At 33.6% G+C, this 15,936-nt stretch overlaps 1 protein-coding gene across 2 annotated transcripts in view; it reads right to left on the minus strand.

The window, feature by feature from the left end:
- tacr3a (tachykinin receptor 3a) overlaps nucleotides 1-15,936 on the minus strand; it is a 41,786-nt gene that overhangs the window by 13,731 nt on the left and 12,119 nt on the right. For both annotated transcript variants that reach the window (XM_051116963.1, XM_051116955.1), the window contains exon 4: nucleotides 949-1,145. In XM_051116963.1, the coding sequence (XP_050972920.1) occupies nucleotides 949-1,145 (197 nt within the window). The remainder of the gene's footprint in view (nucleotides 1-948; nucleotides 1,146-15,936) is intronic.

Here is a 15,936-nt window from a genome sequence, read left to right on the forward strand (position 1 = left end):
TCAAAGCTACATTTTCAGAATAATTACTCCAGTCTTCAGTGTCACATGATCCTTCATAAATCATACTAATATGCTGATATACTGTCAGTATATTTTTTTTATCAGAACTTAATACTTTTATTTAGCAGGGATGCTTTAAATTGATCAAAAGTGATGATAAAGACATTTATAATGTTACAAAATATTTCTATTTCAGATAAACGCTGTTCTCCTGAACATTCTATTCACCAAAGAAACCTGAAACATTCTACTCATATAGTAATATTAACAATAAATAACAATAAATGTTTTTGAGCAGCAAATCAGAATATTAGAATGATTTCTAAAGGATCATGTGACTGGAGTAATAATGCTAAAAATTCAGCTTTGAAATCACAGGAATAAATTACATTTTAAATATATATAAATAGAAAACAGTTATTTTAAATAGCAAAACTATTTAAAAACTCTTTTTCCTGTACTTTCAATTAAATAAATGCAGGCTTGGTGAGCAGAAGAGACTTCTTTAAAAAACATTAAAAATCTTTTGACTGATAGTCTTTGCAACACAAAAAAGAAAACAGTTCAGGGTGGGAAAAGTGTTAAGTTAATTTTATTAATTAATTCTATTAGATATTATTTTTAGGACCAAGTGGAATCAATCTTGGGTCTACATTTGGACGTTAGTCCACATTTTTCTGTTTTTATAACTCAAAATTGTTAAAAAAGGGAAATTCACACTGAGTCAGCTTAAGCTTCCTGTCCCTGTCCTTTAGTCGGACTGATTATTAATAACTCTTTCATTTCAATCATTGATTGATGAGTAATATTTCACAGGAAGAGGAGCATCTCAAGTGTGTCCATTACTGCATGATTCATGCAACAAACAGAGGGAACAACACTCATGTTTCTATGACAAAATGCATTTGTGTCATAAATCTCTGTGGCATGCTCTAAGTTGAGTCTTACCTGCTGTTCAGGCAGCAGTAAATAATAGGGTTGTACATGGTGGAGCTCATGGCGAGCCACATGACTGACAAATAGATCTGCTGAATAAACTTCTGTCTAGCCAGCTGCTTGTTCAACCCCGTAACGAGGAAATAGACATGATACGGCAGCCAGCAGATGGCAAAGGTCACCACTACGATGATCATCATTTTCACCACCTGGAAAAAAAATGAAGGCAAAAGTAAAATATAAACATATAAAGATACATTTCAGAATGTCACAATAAATATGTACTAATGTATTATACTATTAATATATGAAATGCTATCAATTAGTAATTATGGCTTGGATAAGTTATTCTAAATACTGAAAAAACACTTAAAATGACTACTAATTAGTGCTATTATTAATTATTACTATAATAGTATGTGCTAGACAAGAGTAGCTCGTCATTTTGACATTGTGACTGACCTGATTTCATGCATACAAAAACAAAGAGAACAGTGGAGGAGCAATTATATCACAAACAGTTATACGGCTGTGTTTTTATTCATTATGTTAATTCATTAGGACATTGCTTGTCATTCAAATCCAGCACACCCAAAAGCACCAAACACTGTCAGGATACCAAAATCTTGGTCATGTCACCAACAAGCTTAGACACTCCGGGCAAGCAATGCATCTGCAGCAAGAAAGAAAACCTCGGGCAACACATTTCCAACAGAGCAAGGACACCACATGAGGTCTTCACGGCATAAGTGCTCTGTGGTGTGAAAAAAAAAAATCTGAAAATCCTATGTTGACTAAGTTGTAGTTTCCACAATTCATGTCAAATCAGTGTAGTTTCTCATGCAGTTCTTTGCTGCTTTTACAGTTCTGCTGTCATTTGTCAAACTGTGTTGTGTGTAAAGCCACTGTGCGCTTCTCCATCCTGTCAGTTTCATTCGGTCCTCAAAATATCCGCTCTCTCTTCAAGCAAGTGTCCTTCTGCCCCTGCAGGGGCTTCTGCCATAACAAATCCATTTCCCATCCTTCAAGAGGTGAATTGTTTCTGTAGCCACATCACAAAGTCTGATTGGAGGAGCCTCCTGCTTCACTCCACTAATGAATTTAATTACATTGTTCATGCCGTCCCACTGAGACAGCGAGTGAAGCTTTGCATAGTCCTCTTCCAATTTGAAGATCACTACAGTGCTCCACCTCAGGAATTAATACACTAATTAACAAATGAATAAAATACTATTCCTGAATTTTAATATTAAACTATTAATATTAAAAAGGTCATGTATAATGAGAAATTGAGTATCTTATTTGTTTGATTACTAAAAAGTTAATGTAATTTCTGCAAGTATACATTTTGACAATTTTCAACGACTAAAACAGAAACCTTGAACTGTAGTGATGAATGGAGTCAGTGTAACATAGAATCTTCTCAATATTTGGCTTCGTCTTAAAGTCAGTTATCACACTGCAACAGAAACAGCATAAGCAGACAGACTTACGCTCAGACAGAACTGATGAGTTGTGTTCTGCATTTATAAGTTTAAGTTGTTTATGTGCACTCAGCATTAGGATAGTGCTTATGTATAATTGAACGTTTTTTGCTTTAAAAAGGAATCGGGTTTAATTATTAGTTGTGACGGTATATTCATGATGTTGTTGCCGAAATTAAACAACATTATGAAAACTGTCATGACTTTAATGTGCTTTCCTTGAAGGCGGAAATTATCTTCATCATTATCTTTTAAATGCAGCTATGATTGAGTGGCAAAAGCCAAGTTAGAATCGGTAGAATTTGTTCATTTGACTCAAAACTACTCTAAAATCATTAACAGATTTTTTTTTTTTTTTTTTAGCATATTAAATGGATGACTTATGTTAAACTGCTTTAAATAACTTTTAAATAACTCCATACACCATAATGGCAAAGCAAAAACAGTTTTAACATCTTTTCAAATTTTTGAAAATAAAAAATTTAAATGATTCTATTGCATAAGTATTCATACCTTTATGTGGAACACTTGAAATGTAGCTTAGGAGCATTCATATTGCTTGTAGATATTACTACACTTAAAGTGAAGTTAACCTGTTGCAAATTCAACTGAATGGGTATGATTTGGAAAGGCACACACGTCTTAATAAAAGGTATAAAGGTAGAGCTCAGAAACAGGATTGTGTCAAGCCACACATCTGTGGAAGAGTTCAGAAAAAATTTGAAGGTTGAAGGTTCACAGAAGCATGTATACATAATGGAAGAAATTTGGAACAGCTAGGACTCTTTCTAGCGCTGGCCTCCTGGCCAAACTAAGCAATTGATGGAGAAGGGTTTTGGTTAGAGTAGTGACCAAGAACATGATGGTTACTCTAGTTAAGCTTTCCTAGTTGATCATATGTGGAGATTGAAGAAACCTACAGAAGAACAAACATCACTGCAACACTCCAACAATCTGGGCTTTATGGAAACACACTTGAAAACACACTTGGACTTTGCAAATTTGGAATTTGCACCTAAAGAACTCTTTGAGTTCTCTGGTCTGATGAACCTCAATTCCAAGCATCATGTCTGAAGGAATCCAGGCACTGCTCATCACCTGCACAGTAGCATCCCAACAGTAAAGTGTGCTGGTAGCAGCCTCATGCTGTGGGGCTGTTTTTCAGCAACAGGGATTGAAGAACTCATCAGAGTAGAAGAAAAGCTCAATGCACCAAAATATTGAGATGGCCTTATAATGAAAACCCAGTCCAGAGCATTCATAACCTCAGACTGGGCCAACAGGACAATGGCTCTAAGCACACATCAAGAGTGGCTTATAGACAACTCTATGAATGTCCTTGAGTGACACAGAAACAGCCTGGACTTGAATCCAATCAAACATTTCTGGAGAAACCTGAAAATTTGTGTTTGCCCCCATCCCACCTGACAGAGCTTGAGAGATGAAGAGGCAAGGACAAGAATTGCAGATCATTGCCAAATTGTGGATTAAAAAGGCTTGAGGTTGCTTCAGCTAAGTACTGAATTAAGGGTATGAATACTTATGCAAAGTACTTATTTGTCATTACTTTACGAAGTTGTCACAAATCTGTTTTGTTCTTTCTCATTATAGTGTATGGAGTGTAGACTGATGTGGGAAAAAGCATTTAAAGCAGTTTAACATAAGGCAGCAACATAAAACGTGAAAAAAATGAAGAGGTATGAATACTTTCGCAAGGCACTGTATATATTTCTTTTCCACAGTAATACATAATATCAAGATATGTACTTGCTGTACAATCTAAAGGCTTGTATATATTTTTCTATGTTTTTCCCAATTCTAATCATGGCCACAGCAAATATGATGCCAGTTCTTCATCAATGAATAACTGTGAAACATAAATCAAAGGAATGATCACACTACACAAGAGAGTGTTTCACAGACACTCTCTATTAAAGATATGCCATTAATACGTTAAGAAAAATGGTATGCATGACACATAAAATACATGCATAATTCTGGAATTCTGATTCTTCAAAGAACTCCTATTATGATTTTTCATCAGTATTCAATCCCATCTCTGTTTTTCCTAGAGATGCCATAAGAATATTCCCTACATTTGAAAGACACAAACAGACATAGAGCCTGATCTACGTTTCAGCAGGAGGTGGAAGTGAGAAGGTTTCCTGGGGTAAAAGGAGGGCTTATATGTTTGCCACTCACGCTCACCTTCAAGTCAACGTTTCTCTCCCGACACGTCTCCAGACGGAAGCTTCTGCATACTGAAAGCTCAAGGAAGCGCACTGCGTTTGTCACCACAGCAGAGTATCTCGTTTGTTTTCTCTTATCTCGCCCTGCCTCTTCACTTCAGAGATAGAGAAAAGACAAGGGCACTCGCTCTGAAATAGAAGTCCTTTTGGTGATTGGCGCTTGAATAGAGACTGGACAACTGTGGCAAATAGAGATTTGAGATCTTTCTTGAGGTTGCAGAATGAAGAATTGGCAATGGGCCGACATCAAGCACTGATCAATACACTGATATAGATCATAAGAGAGACAGTCCAAAGAGACGACAAAGAAGTGGCACTCGAGAATAAAAGATGATGATTTCAAAACAGGCGCCTAAAACTTTCTAAAATCATAATTTCAGGCTTTGCTGGACTATAGGATTGAGTCTCAATGGTCAAATAATAGCTGAGTAGACTAGTGGTTCTCAAACACAAGAACCCCCAAACACAACCTGGGCTTACTGGAAAACACCTCCACCCTACAAAATGTATCTATTTGTGCATCTCATTGCTGTTTCCAGCTGAAACGAATACCAGAGGCAGTAAAACACCATTAACTTTTATTCCTTTTCACACCACTTACAATTACAGTGGCAAATAAATGAGGAAAAAAAAGACTTATTTTCTTGTGGTTATATATTATGACCTCAAGATGCTTTGACCATAGTGCATGATTTGTAAACTAATACATTTTGTCATTTGCATCACATAACTAGCTTCATATTTATGTCTTTTCTGATATAGTAAACTTGCTCGATAGCTCACCCGGTACAGAACTACACTTGCAGTGCGGTTTCTGAAAAAAAAAACATTTAAAATAACTACTAATTAGTGCTATTATTAATTATTATTATAATAGTATGTACTAGACAAGAGCAGCTCCTCATTTTGACATTGTGACTGACCTAATTTCATGTTAACACTATTGATTATAGGTTTAGGGCATCTAGTCTCATGAGAAAAATGTACCTGGGGGAACTTTTTCGCAGGATGCAAAATACATACCAATAAGTATATCACTGCATTTTCCAAATTAAATATCCAACGATTGGCACTAAAATAGTGTAATCCAAAATAATCCAAAGTAACGTAATCCATTACATTACACTTTTTAGGTAATATAATCAGATTTTTTTTGACCTAACTCATTTATCACATTGATTTAAACATGATAATCTTGTACCGTATTGACATAAAAATACAAAGAGTAAGAAAATATAATACATTTGTTGTTATTAACAACATTAAGTGCATTAAACCTTACATTACATCAAGATTTCCCAAACTGGTGTTTGTGAAAGAACTGCAGGGGAATTATGAGTTTAATGAAAAGCTAATCATTAATTAAATCATAATTTAAATAATAACAAAATAAATAAAACATTTAAATAATTTTAAAATCCATTAAAAAAAGAAATATTTTATTTGTTTACCTGCATGTCATGTGACCATAACAAGCATCAGAAATCCAGTGAACATGCAAATGTGGTATTTAATTATTAAAATATTTATTTTAAAATCTTAGGGGTACTTCAAGTAAATATATTAGGTGAAAGAGGATCAGATGACAAAAATTTGTGCATTTAATGTGTTTGAAAGACAAAAGCCTTCAAAAGACACAGAAATACATGGTTAAATATCCAACTGAGGGATAATTCAAATAAAAATGAATGTGTTCATCAGTAGTTTATACAGTGTTGAAACACTTCTTAAAAATAAAATGATTTTTGTAAATTAGTGGACAAATGCTGTTTTGCCACCTGAATAATGACCGATCTTTTTGTGTGTCCACTAAACTTGAAGATTTTCTGAATATAAGCAGTATGCTATTTTACAAATGAAAACGTAAAAGATGAAAAAGAACAATTAGCAAGAATCAATAAATTATGAATAATTTATTGCTATTGTGTAAATAATATGTAATCATGTAAAGCATTAAAAAAGTAGCTGTGTTCTGATTACGACTGTTTTAAAATGTAATATGATTTAATTACAAGTACTTAATTTTTGGAATCTAATTACACAATCTAGATTACATGTAATCAGTTCCTACCCAGCTCTGTGTACTGTACAATAATTTGTGTTTTTGCTTTATTGTAAGGGGTAGAGTAAAATTTTGTTATTAAAAATATTGTACCATCTGCACTACACCTAAACCTACCCGATAACATATGAACAAAAGAGAATGTGGCGTAAAAACTCTTATCTATGAGCTTTTTCATTGTGATTCATTTTCATTTTTCACGATGGTTCAAGGATACTGAAAAATCTGCAGTGGTATCTTACACTAAAATAGTAACATGACAGTTTTGTAAGACAGAAAAAAGAGTGCAAGATGAGATGGATATTTACCTAGAATCCATTGTAGAAAACAAAACTTGCAAATTCATTCTATTGATTGTCAATGGTGAAGACACCCTTTATTAAAAAAAAAAAAAAAAAAGAGTATGTGTGCACACTTGATGGGAGGCCTGTGTCCCAGTATTGATGTAAGACTAGAAACACCCCTGCCTGAAACCATATTATTTAATACAGGAAGTTTAAGATGATTATCGTAGTTGTTCAGGCAACAAAACCTATTGAGTTCACAAACATATATGTAATCCTACACTAGAGTTATATATGAATTATTGTAAAACCTTTGTGGGGTGGCATTTCTTAAAACAGAGACACTGTCTGTCTGGATCAGCGTCTTGTGATGGGTGAGCAACCAAGGTGTTTGCTCTCCGCAGTATGAGGTAGCAGAAATACAGATTATTATGCAAGATTGTGGACACAGTGCCAAAGGGTGACTGCTTCTTTCTGTCCTTGAACATATTTTTGTTGCATTATGCTTAGCTATTAAATTTATTATTTAGTTTTTTGTTTTATAAAATACCTTCATAAAAACGAAGTACTCTTATAATTATTCTTAATAAAAAGGTAACTATTACGGTGAGACACCACAGACAAAAACACTGGTTTACATCAAAATTAACATATAACGCAAGTAACACATAGTAACACCCATAATAAACATCGTTACTTGATGGGTAACTGTACGGCATACTTTAACAAGCTGACAAATTTGACAGCAGGATGTTCATTCTCCTCAGACTGCCAGTAAAGCAAATAAACTCACTCTAGACTTCAGCAGACACACTCACTCTCATCCTAATCAGTATTGATTCAGCCAACGGCTTCTTGACAGAGGAATCATAGATTTCTTACACAGAAGCATGTGAACTGAAACTATGTTACCATTTACAATACAATTATCAGTAACATCACTGATAAAACTTAAATCACTGTTGTCAGAATATATCAGTGCACAAGGCCCAAAAGGCTGATTACATCAATATGTGTCAGAAAAGTTTCTACCTCATTATAAACAGCTGATTTAACTGTACAACACTGTGCAAGTTATGGTCACAATGTCTTTTCTGTATATACTACCAAGAAAATGTCATTCTGTTTTGCACAACAGATTGTGTTGCTGTGCAACCTGTATTTGAAAAAATCATTCAGCCAAGAATAAAAATAGTCTTCATTTACTCACACCATGTCCTTCCAACCCTACATTATGTTATTTTTTATTTATTTCTTGCTTTTGTGAAACCCAAAGGGATACTTTAGACAAACTACATGGAGAGTGGATTGTGTTTTATACTGCTATGCTCCAAAAGGGACAAATATACTGTTGTTCATGCTTTTAAAGAAAGTCTCTCATGCTCATCGAGGCTGCATTTATTTGATTAAAAATACAGAAAAATTGTAATACTGTGAAATATTACTTTATATTGTTTATTTTTTTATTTTAATATACTTTAAATTATATAATTTATTTCTGTGATGCAAAGCTGAATTTTCATCTGCCATCACATAATCCAAATAATTAATTTTTGTTTTTGTTTTTGTGTCCTGAGATTCTTTTAAAAAATTAAAAGCATAAAAAAAAATAATGCAATTAAAATATTTTACCGCAGTTAATGTGCTGGCCCACCCATAGACCTGTACATCATCTTATATTTCATACAGTTGACTGTTGACAAATATGATGCAGGGCAACAACTCCATAAATGCAGTTATGCCCTAAAATTCAAGATATTGGTGCAAAAATGCTCATGAGTTGTTGTTTCATATTTATATGTATCACATATCACAAACACAATAATATGTGTTTTTGCTACATTACATATTACCTTTGAAGCCACAGCAGAATTGCTGTGCATCTCCGAGCAACACAGCAGTGTTACGTTTCTGAATGAATCTGGTTTGAACGAATTATGTGAACCAATGATTCAAAGACCCATTCATAAAAAGAGCCATTTACTTTATTCCTGAATGAATCAGCTGTTTGAATGAATCAAATGAATGATTCATATAGACATTTACTACCACCTGCTGGCAGATTTAATTTCTTATTTATATATCAAAAATAATAATAAAAATAAATAAGGAATAGTTCACCCAAATAATTTTAATTCTGTCATCATTTACTCGCCCTCATGTCGTTTCTAACCTTTCTTTTGTGGAACATGAAGGTATTTGAAGATTGTTTCGGTTACCAATGACTTTCATTATATGAACAAAAAATATTGAGATGTTTCTCAAATGATCTTCTTTTATATTCTGCAAGTTTGCGTTAGGCCGTTGCAACCTGAATGCTTATGTATAATAAATTTTATGCTGATTTAACCGTTTAACTGTCACCGTCCCCTCTGTGGGACACATACTTCACCATATTACAAATAAATCCTAATCTAATCATGACAAACTATACATCGTTGGAAAGGTCTAAGACTCCTAAATAGATATTTTACCATATTTTTGTGTCACAAATTATGTAGGAAAAGTAATAGACTTTGTCACAAAAGACTATCACGTTTTAGAAATCATAAGAAAATATATATATTAGTTCAAAACTTCAAATCTCAAAATTCATCTTTTGAAGGCATTTTAAAATCAGACTTTGCATTACCATGGAAAATGTACATTAAAATCATATTACAAAATGTTTTCATTCATAAATTATAAAAATTTAAGCCTGGATTTTTATGTCTGTGCTCAAAAATGGAAGTGACAGTTAAAGGGTTAAATAATATATTTCTTTCTAAAGCTACAATTTGTAATGTCTACTTGATACTTTCTCATTTAATACAAAAATAGCTTTAAATAATCTTTTATGGTTATTTTCAATCAAATATGTTTTGTGATTAATTAGATTAATTAAATTATTAATTAGATTAAACATTTGAATTGACTGACAGCCCTAATATATATTTAAGAAAACATATGTAATAAAACACATACCTTATTCTTTTTCGGCTTATTGAATGTACAAACCAAATTTAGTCAAAACTACATAAATACGAACATTTTTCTTTTTTTACTAACACATCTTCTGGAGTCACATATTGAAAAAGAAAAACAGAAACTACATTTAGTACCTTCACACATAGACTTGCAAAACAGATTCGGCTGGAATGAGATGACGGGTGACAGAAAAGCTGTGACGCTGGCCATTATGGCGCATTGATATATTCATTCCTGAAAACAGTGCTGGGATCATTTCGAATAGTTATTTAGAGAAAATGAAGCCTAGCTGAAAACAGCTCCTGTGGAGAAAATGGATCACAATCTGTCAGGGGCTGATTGTGCAGAATATTCGTGCAACTGGCTTGAGTGTCTCACTTTGCGCTATTTGCCAGTGATGTGCTGTTTGCTGTGACGGGCCTGTAGACTGTGAAATATCTCGTATTCAAAATGATGGCAACAACAGTGATAAAATGTTGTTTTAATCAATTTACTTACTAATGTGCATATCTCAGATGAATGTAAAAACATATCTAGTTTTTCATGTGTGATAGCACAGGTGAGTTTTATTGACAGCAACAGCATAAAGGCTCCTCTGATAAGCAAACCATCTAATCAAATTGGATAATCAAATGATTCAACATCAAATTAAACTCAATAATTTGTTTCCGGAAAAAGGCTAAAAGGAAGAAGAAATCTGATTTGCCTGCACACAGCTATTATTAAAGGAAACCTTTTAAGCCAATTATCTTTCAGTATCAGGTACAGTGAGAATAAATAAATATTTATTCAAATATATATAGAAAACGGTTTATTTTTAGCGAATGAGTTAGTGCTTTTCTTTATGTGCAAATGGTTACAATTATATTCCAAAAGGAGCTTTTGTACTGATTTTCAGTGGAGGAGCCACAAAGCTAATATGGATGGAAGTGAATTGTGATAGTATTGTGGCTCAGGCACTTAGCTCTCTGTTTTGGATGAGATAAGCAAAACTTCACAAGTGTGCTTTTGTGATTACAGTTAACACACTATGGCAGCAGTCATTGTCTTCCAGCAGAGCTGGATTGATGCTTTGCGCTCAAAAATGCTGATTATAATTATCCACAGCACGCTCTAGAAATGTTAAATAGGTTTTCAACTGAACGCTTTCACGTACACTTTTACAAATTCACTTGATCCACAGTGTCAGATGGTAAACACAAATGAGCACAAACAAATACAAATACACACACCAACAGTTACACTTGCTCTTCAAATGTAATTTGCTACAGGGCTTTTAAAAACATTTATGTAGCCAATTTATCACCTAAAACATCCTGTGTGTGTGCTATGTGAAATAATATTTATATATACAGTATAAATAAATAAAATAAATACACGTAAGAGGAACATGGTCGATTTGTAAGCTGATATATAAAAATGGTGATATATTAAAAAGCATTTCTCATGGTAGAAGATCAATAGCTGAATGTTTCATTTTGGGGTGGACTGAAAAACATGACATAAACAACAATTTTCAATGAAGCAGAGAAAGACGTGCCTTGAGAACCGAGTGAGGGCAGCCACTGTGACATGATCAGAGTGTGGCTCATCAACAGAGCCTCCTAATCCATAATCATCAGAGCAAAACTCATAGGATCCCTTTCTTCAGGCTTAGATTAGAGTTAATAACTGATTCTTGCTATCCAAAGTATAAGCATTGCCTCGGTAATCCTGAAGGCAGACAAACCGCTAGTGAGGCTTTCGACCCATGATGCCTAAATCCTACAAGCCAAGTCAAGTGCAGCTGCCTAAAGCTTTCAGTGCTAATATGATAACATGTGAAGTTTGTTATCATGACAAAGTTTGTTTAGTGACAATACGTCCTGCTGCGGATTAAGGAAGTTGATGTTAGAATCTTAGAATTAATTTTACATTTTTTTAAAAATAAAATATAAAATAAAATGAAAAGGAAAATGGTGAAATAAAATAAAATTAAAAATAAACACATTAACTAAATATTAATAACAGTAAATAATATTATAGTAATGTTTAGGCCAACTAAACTAAAAATAAAAGAAAAGAAAAGAAAAAGAAAAAAGAAAATGGTGAAATAAAATAAAACAAAATAAAATAAAAAATAAACACTCTGCAGCTGGCAAAAATATTCATGACAGTAAATAATATTATAGTAATAAAAAATAAAATAAAATAATTAAGTTAAATTAAATTAAATTAATTAAAAAGAAAATTGTGAAACAAAATAAAATAAAAAATAATCACTCTGCTGGCAAATATTCATGACAGTAAATAATATTATAGTACTGTTTGAGCCAACTAAACTAAAAATAAAATAAAATAAAATAAAATAAATAAAATAAACACTGTAGTTGGCAAATAAACTAAATATGCATGATGGCAAATAATATACTAGAGTACTGTTTAGGACAACTAAACTAAACTAAAATAAAATAAAATAAAATAAAATAAAATACAAATTCTGCAGCTGGCTTATAAACTAAATATACATGACAGAAAATAATACTAAAGTACTGTTTAGGCCAACTTTGACAACTAATTCAGTCAAAGTATAATATACTCGTAATAATAAATTAATTTACAGCCACTGTATTACTTGTAATCATTCTGTAATTCTGTAAACCAACCAAAGATGCATTGTGCCACTTTCTTTAAGCTCTATAGTTATTTCTGAAACCTATGTCATATAAAATAATGTTGATTAACTTAATTTGACAGTATTTTTGCAAAAAAAAATCATAACAGTGAGAAGGAACAGGTGTTGCTTCATCATAAAATAGCATACAGCATCAGCAAGATTATCTGAAGTGCATGATTGGAAACATTACCGGGAAGGTTTTCCACAATTAGATTACAAAGAACATCACAGGCTACTTTAATCTGAAAGTACATTACATAAAGCTGATGTTCTTTTAACATCTCCACTCCAACGCTGCCCATTTTGTACACCATTCATTCATGTTAAAAAAAAATGGATTGCTTTTTCTAGTTTGTCAATGGCTACACAAAGCCATCAAATAGATGCGTATTGGTCACCCACCAGCTTCTCCAATCTTCTCAAAGAGTTACATTTGAAAATGAAAATGTCCCCAGGCTTAATTGAGGGTCTTCTAAAGGCTGAAAAATTGTTAATGCTTCTGGATTCCCATAATCACCTTTACACAGCACATAAAAGTGGGGGCATATGGAACACGCAAGAGCTAACCGGTTCCAAACACACATATTCGGCATGCCAGCCACTAATGGAAGGAAGATACATGATGAGGGGGCAGCCGCATAGGGAGCGAGCAAGATGTAGCGCTGATCGAAATAGAGAGCCAGCACAATTGCAGCAACTGTTAATGAAACATACAACCGGCAGACTGAGCTCTGAATGCTATTGATTGGAACATAGAATATATAAGATGCCTATTGAATCAGTGAACGGCTGTATTCCAGGACTGAGTGAGTCTCAGTGGGTTGCAAGACCAGATTCTGCCTTGAGCCGCAATATTGTGTACAGTTTGGAAAACTTCATTTTGAAATATCTTAAATAGCTCATCAATTGGGTATGTCACATCGTTCCCACTTAATGGACCATCTGGCTGTAATTAACTGATTTCTCAACTTGCTACACTTAGAAGTGCCCGCAGGATTCTCATCCATGACACACAAAGGACTACATCGTGGTGGCACTAATGTATTTATACAAGAATCACAACCTCGAGACAGAACGGATAGAAATACTCGGATAGAGCTCTCTATTGCAAATAAAGCTCTGCTTGTTAAAACAACAGCAAATTTACCGAACCAAACTCGCTCAGAGCTGCTTCGTATATCTCTCAACATTCGTTTGTTAATAGCCTACTAGAAAAGAAACCACATAGAAATATATTTTTTCACTAAGTACTGTGAAAGAACAGGAAATTAAAAGCAGACCTGATATTTTGTGTTTTTTCCCCCTTGTTTGGGTGTTTTGATTACTTTTTCTTGATGGGTTTAACATTAGCGAAGTCAGAGAGTGTTATAGATCAACCATACTAATTTGTTAAGTGCTTTTTTGTGCAAATGCCCCAAGCTGACCACCGCCGTGTCAAGGTTATCAAGGAAAATCTATTGCATTTAGTGCTAAGAACATGTCAATAAATGCCTCATCCCCTACGAAAGGGAATTTTATCTAATTCCTTTAAGCGCGAGATGTTCTAATTGAAATGAGTAATTGTGAGATCTAATTTGAAACCTAAAAGTTCACATACAAAACCTCATTTGATATAAATGGACAACGTCTAAAGTAAAATATACTTCTTTTGTCCCTTGAAAATTATTTCCCCTTCATCGGAAGCATCGCATCGTCCTTTTCTCACAGTGCATGACTGTCTGGGGCACCATCTAGTTCAGGGTTGTCCAAACTCGGTCCTGAAGGGCCACTGTCATGCAGAGTTTAGCTTCCAACCCCAGTTAAATGCACCTGAACCAGCTAATCAAGATACCAGCAATGTATCTGTATATGCAACTTTAGTAAAACAGGGTATGTGTGACCATGGATCAGAAAACCAGTCATAAGGGTCAATTTTTCGAAATTAGGATTTCTACATCATCTGAAAGCTGAATAAATAAGCTTTTTAAAAAACTATTTGAAAATCTGGAATCTGAGGTGCAAAAAAAAAATCTAAATATTGAGAAAATCACCTTTAAAGTTGTCCAAATGAAGTTCGTAGCATTGCATATTACTAATCAAAAATTAAGTTTTGATATATTTTTAAAAATCAATCATTTTGACCCATTCAATGTATTTTTTGGCTATTGGTACAAATTACTGGTTTTGTGGTTCAGTGTCTCATATGCAAACAAATGGTATGTTTATTTATGTTGTTGTTTTTTTACATGTCTATCTTTTATGTTTACTTATATAATATCAATTTGAGAAGTTTTAGGATAAACATACATGTACAGTATGGGCTAGATATACACGTTAATATATGAAACTGTTCTAATTTCTCATAAGTTTCATATTTATACTTCATATGAAGTTGTAAGTTATTTTATATTTAAAAAGTTGAATATATATACATTTAATTTGTGTATGGGATCATTAACATTGGCTTATATGCAGCTGTATCAGCTGCTGTGGCTCATCTCTTTTAAAGCTGAAGATTTATATAGTCGTGCTAGAGCTGTCAATATGTTAATCTAATTAATTTAGAATAGTAATCATGAATCATTAAAGGGATAGTTCGCCCAAAAATGAAAATTCTGTCATCAACTCCTCACCCTCATGTTGTTCCAACCCCGTAAGACCACAAATTAAGATATTTTTTGATGAAATCCGAGAGCTTTCTGACCCTACATAGACAGCAATGCAACTGACACGTTCAAGGCCCAGAATGGTAGTAAGAACATCAACAAAAGAGTCCATGTGACTATTGTAACAATGTCCTTACTACCTTACTGGGCCTTGAACGTGTCAGTTGTGTTGGTGTCAGAAAGCTCTCAGATTTCATCAGAAATATCTTAATTTGTTTTCCGAAGACGAATGAAGGTCTTACGGGTTTGGAAAGGCATGAGGGTGAGTAATTAATGACAGATCTCATAATCTCATTTTTGGGTGAACTATCCAACACATTAATTATGACCCCTGACCTATACTACATGAGACACAGCTTCTAAATCACATGTAACTAAAGCAGGTGGCACAGATTGAGTAGAGCTGTTCACACAGTGCAGTCTTGAATTTTAAAACAGCTAAATAGAAAGCAACGGCCAAAGGCGTCTGTCTATGTTTACAGTACACAGACAAACATACTTGCTATAGACTGTAGATTTTTGTTGATTTGTTTGTTTTTGATGTCGAAATATGTTCATTTATATGGGGAAAAAAACTTCTAAGGACACTTACTAATTTACACATTTTTTTTTTCCATTGGTAACCAAAACTGTTTGGTACTCACAATTGCGAG

Source organism: Labeo rohita, chromosome 1, assembly GCF_022985175.1.
Source record: "Labeo rohita strain BAU-BD-2019 chromosome 1, IGBB_LRoh.1.0, whole genome shotgun sequence".
Taxonomy (NCBI): Eukaryota; Metazoa; Chordata; class Actinopteri; order Cypriniformes; family Cyprinidae; genus Labeo; species Labeo rohita.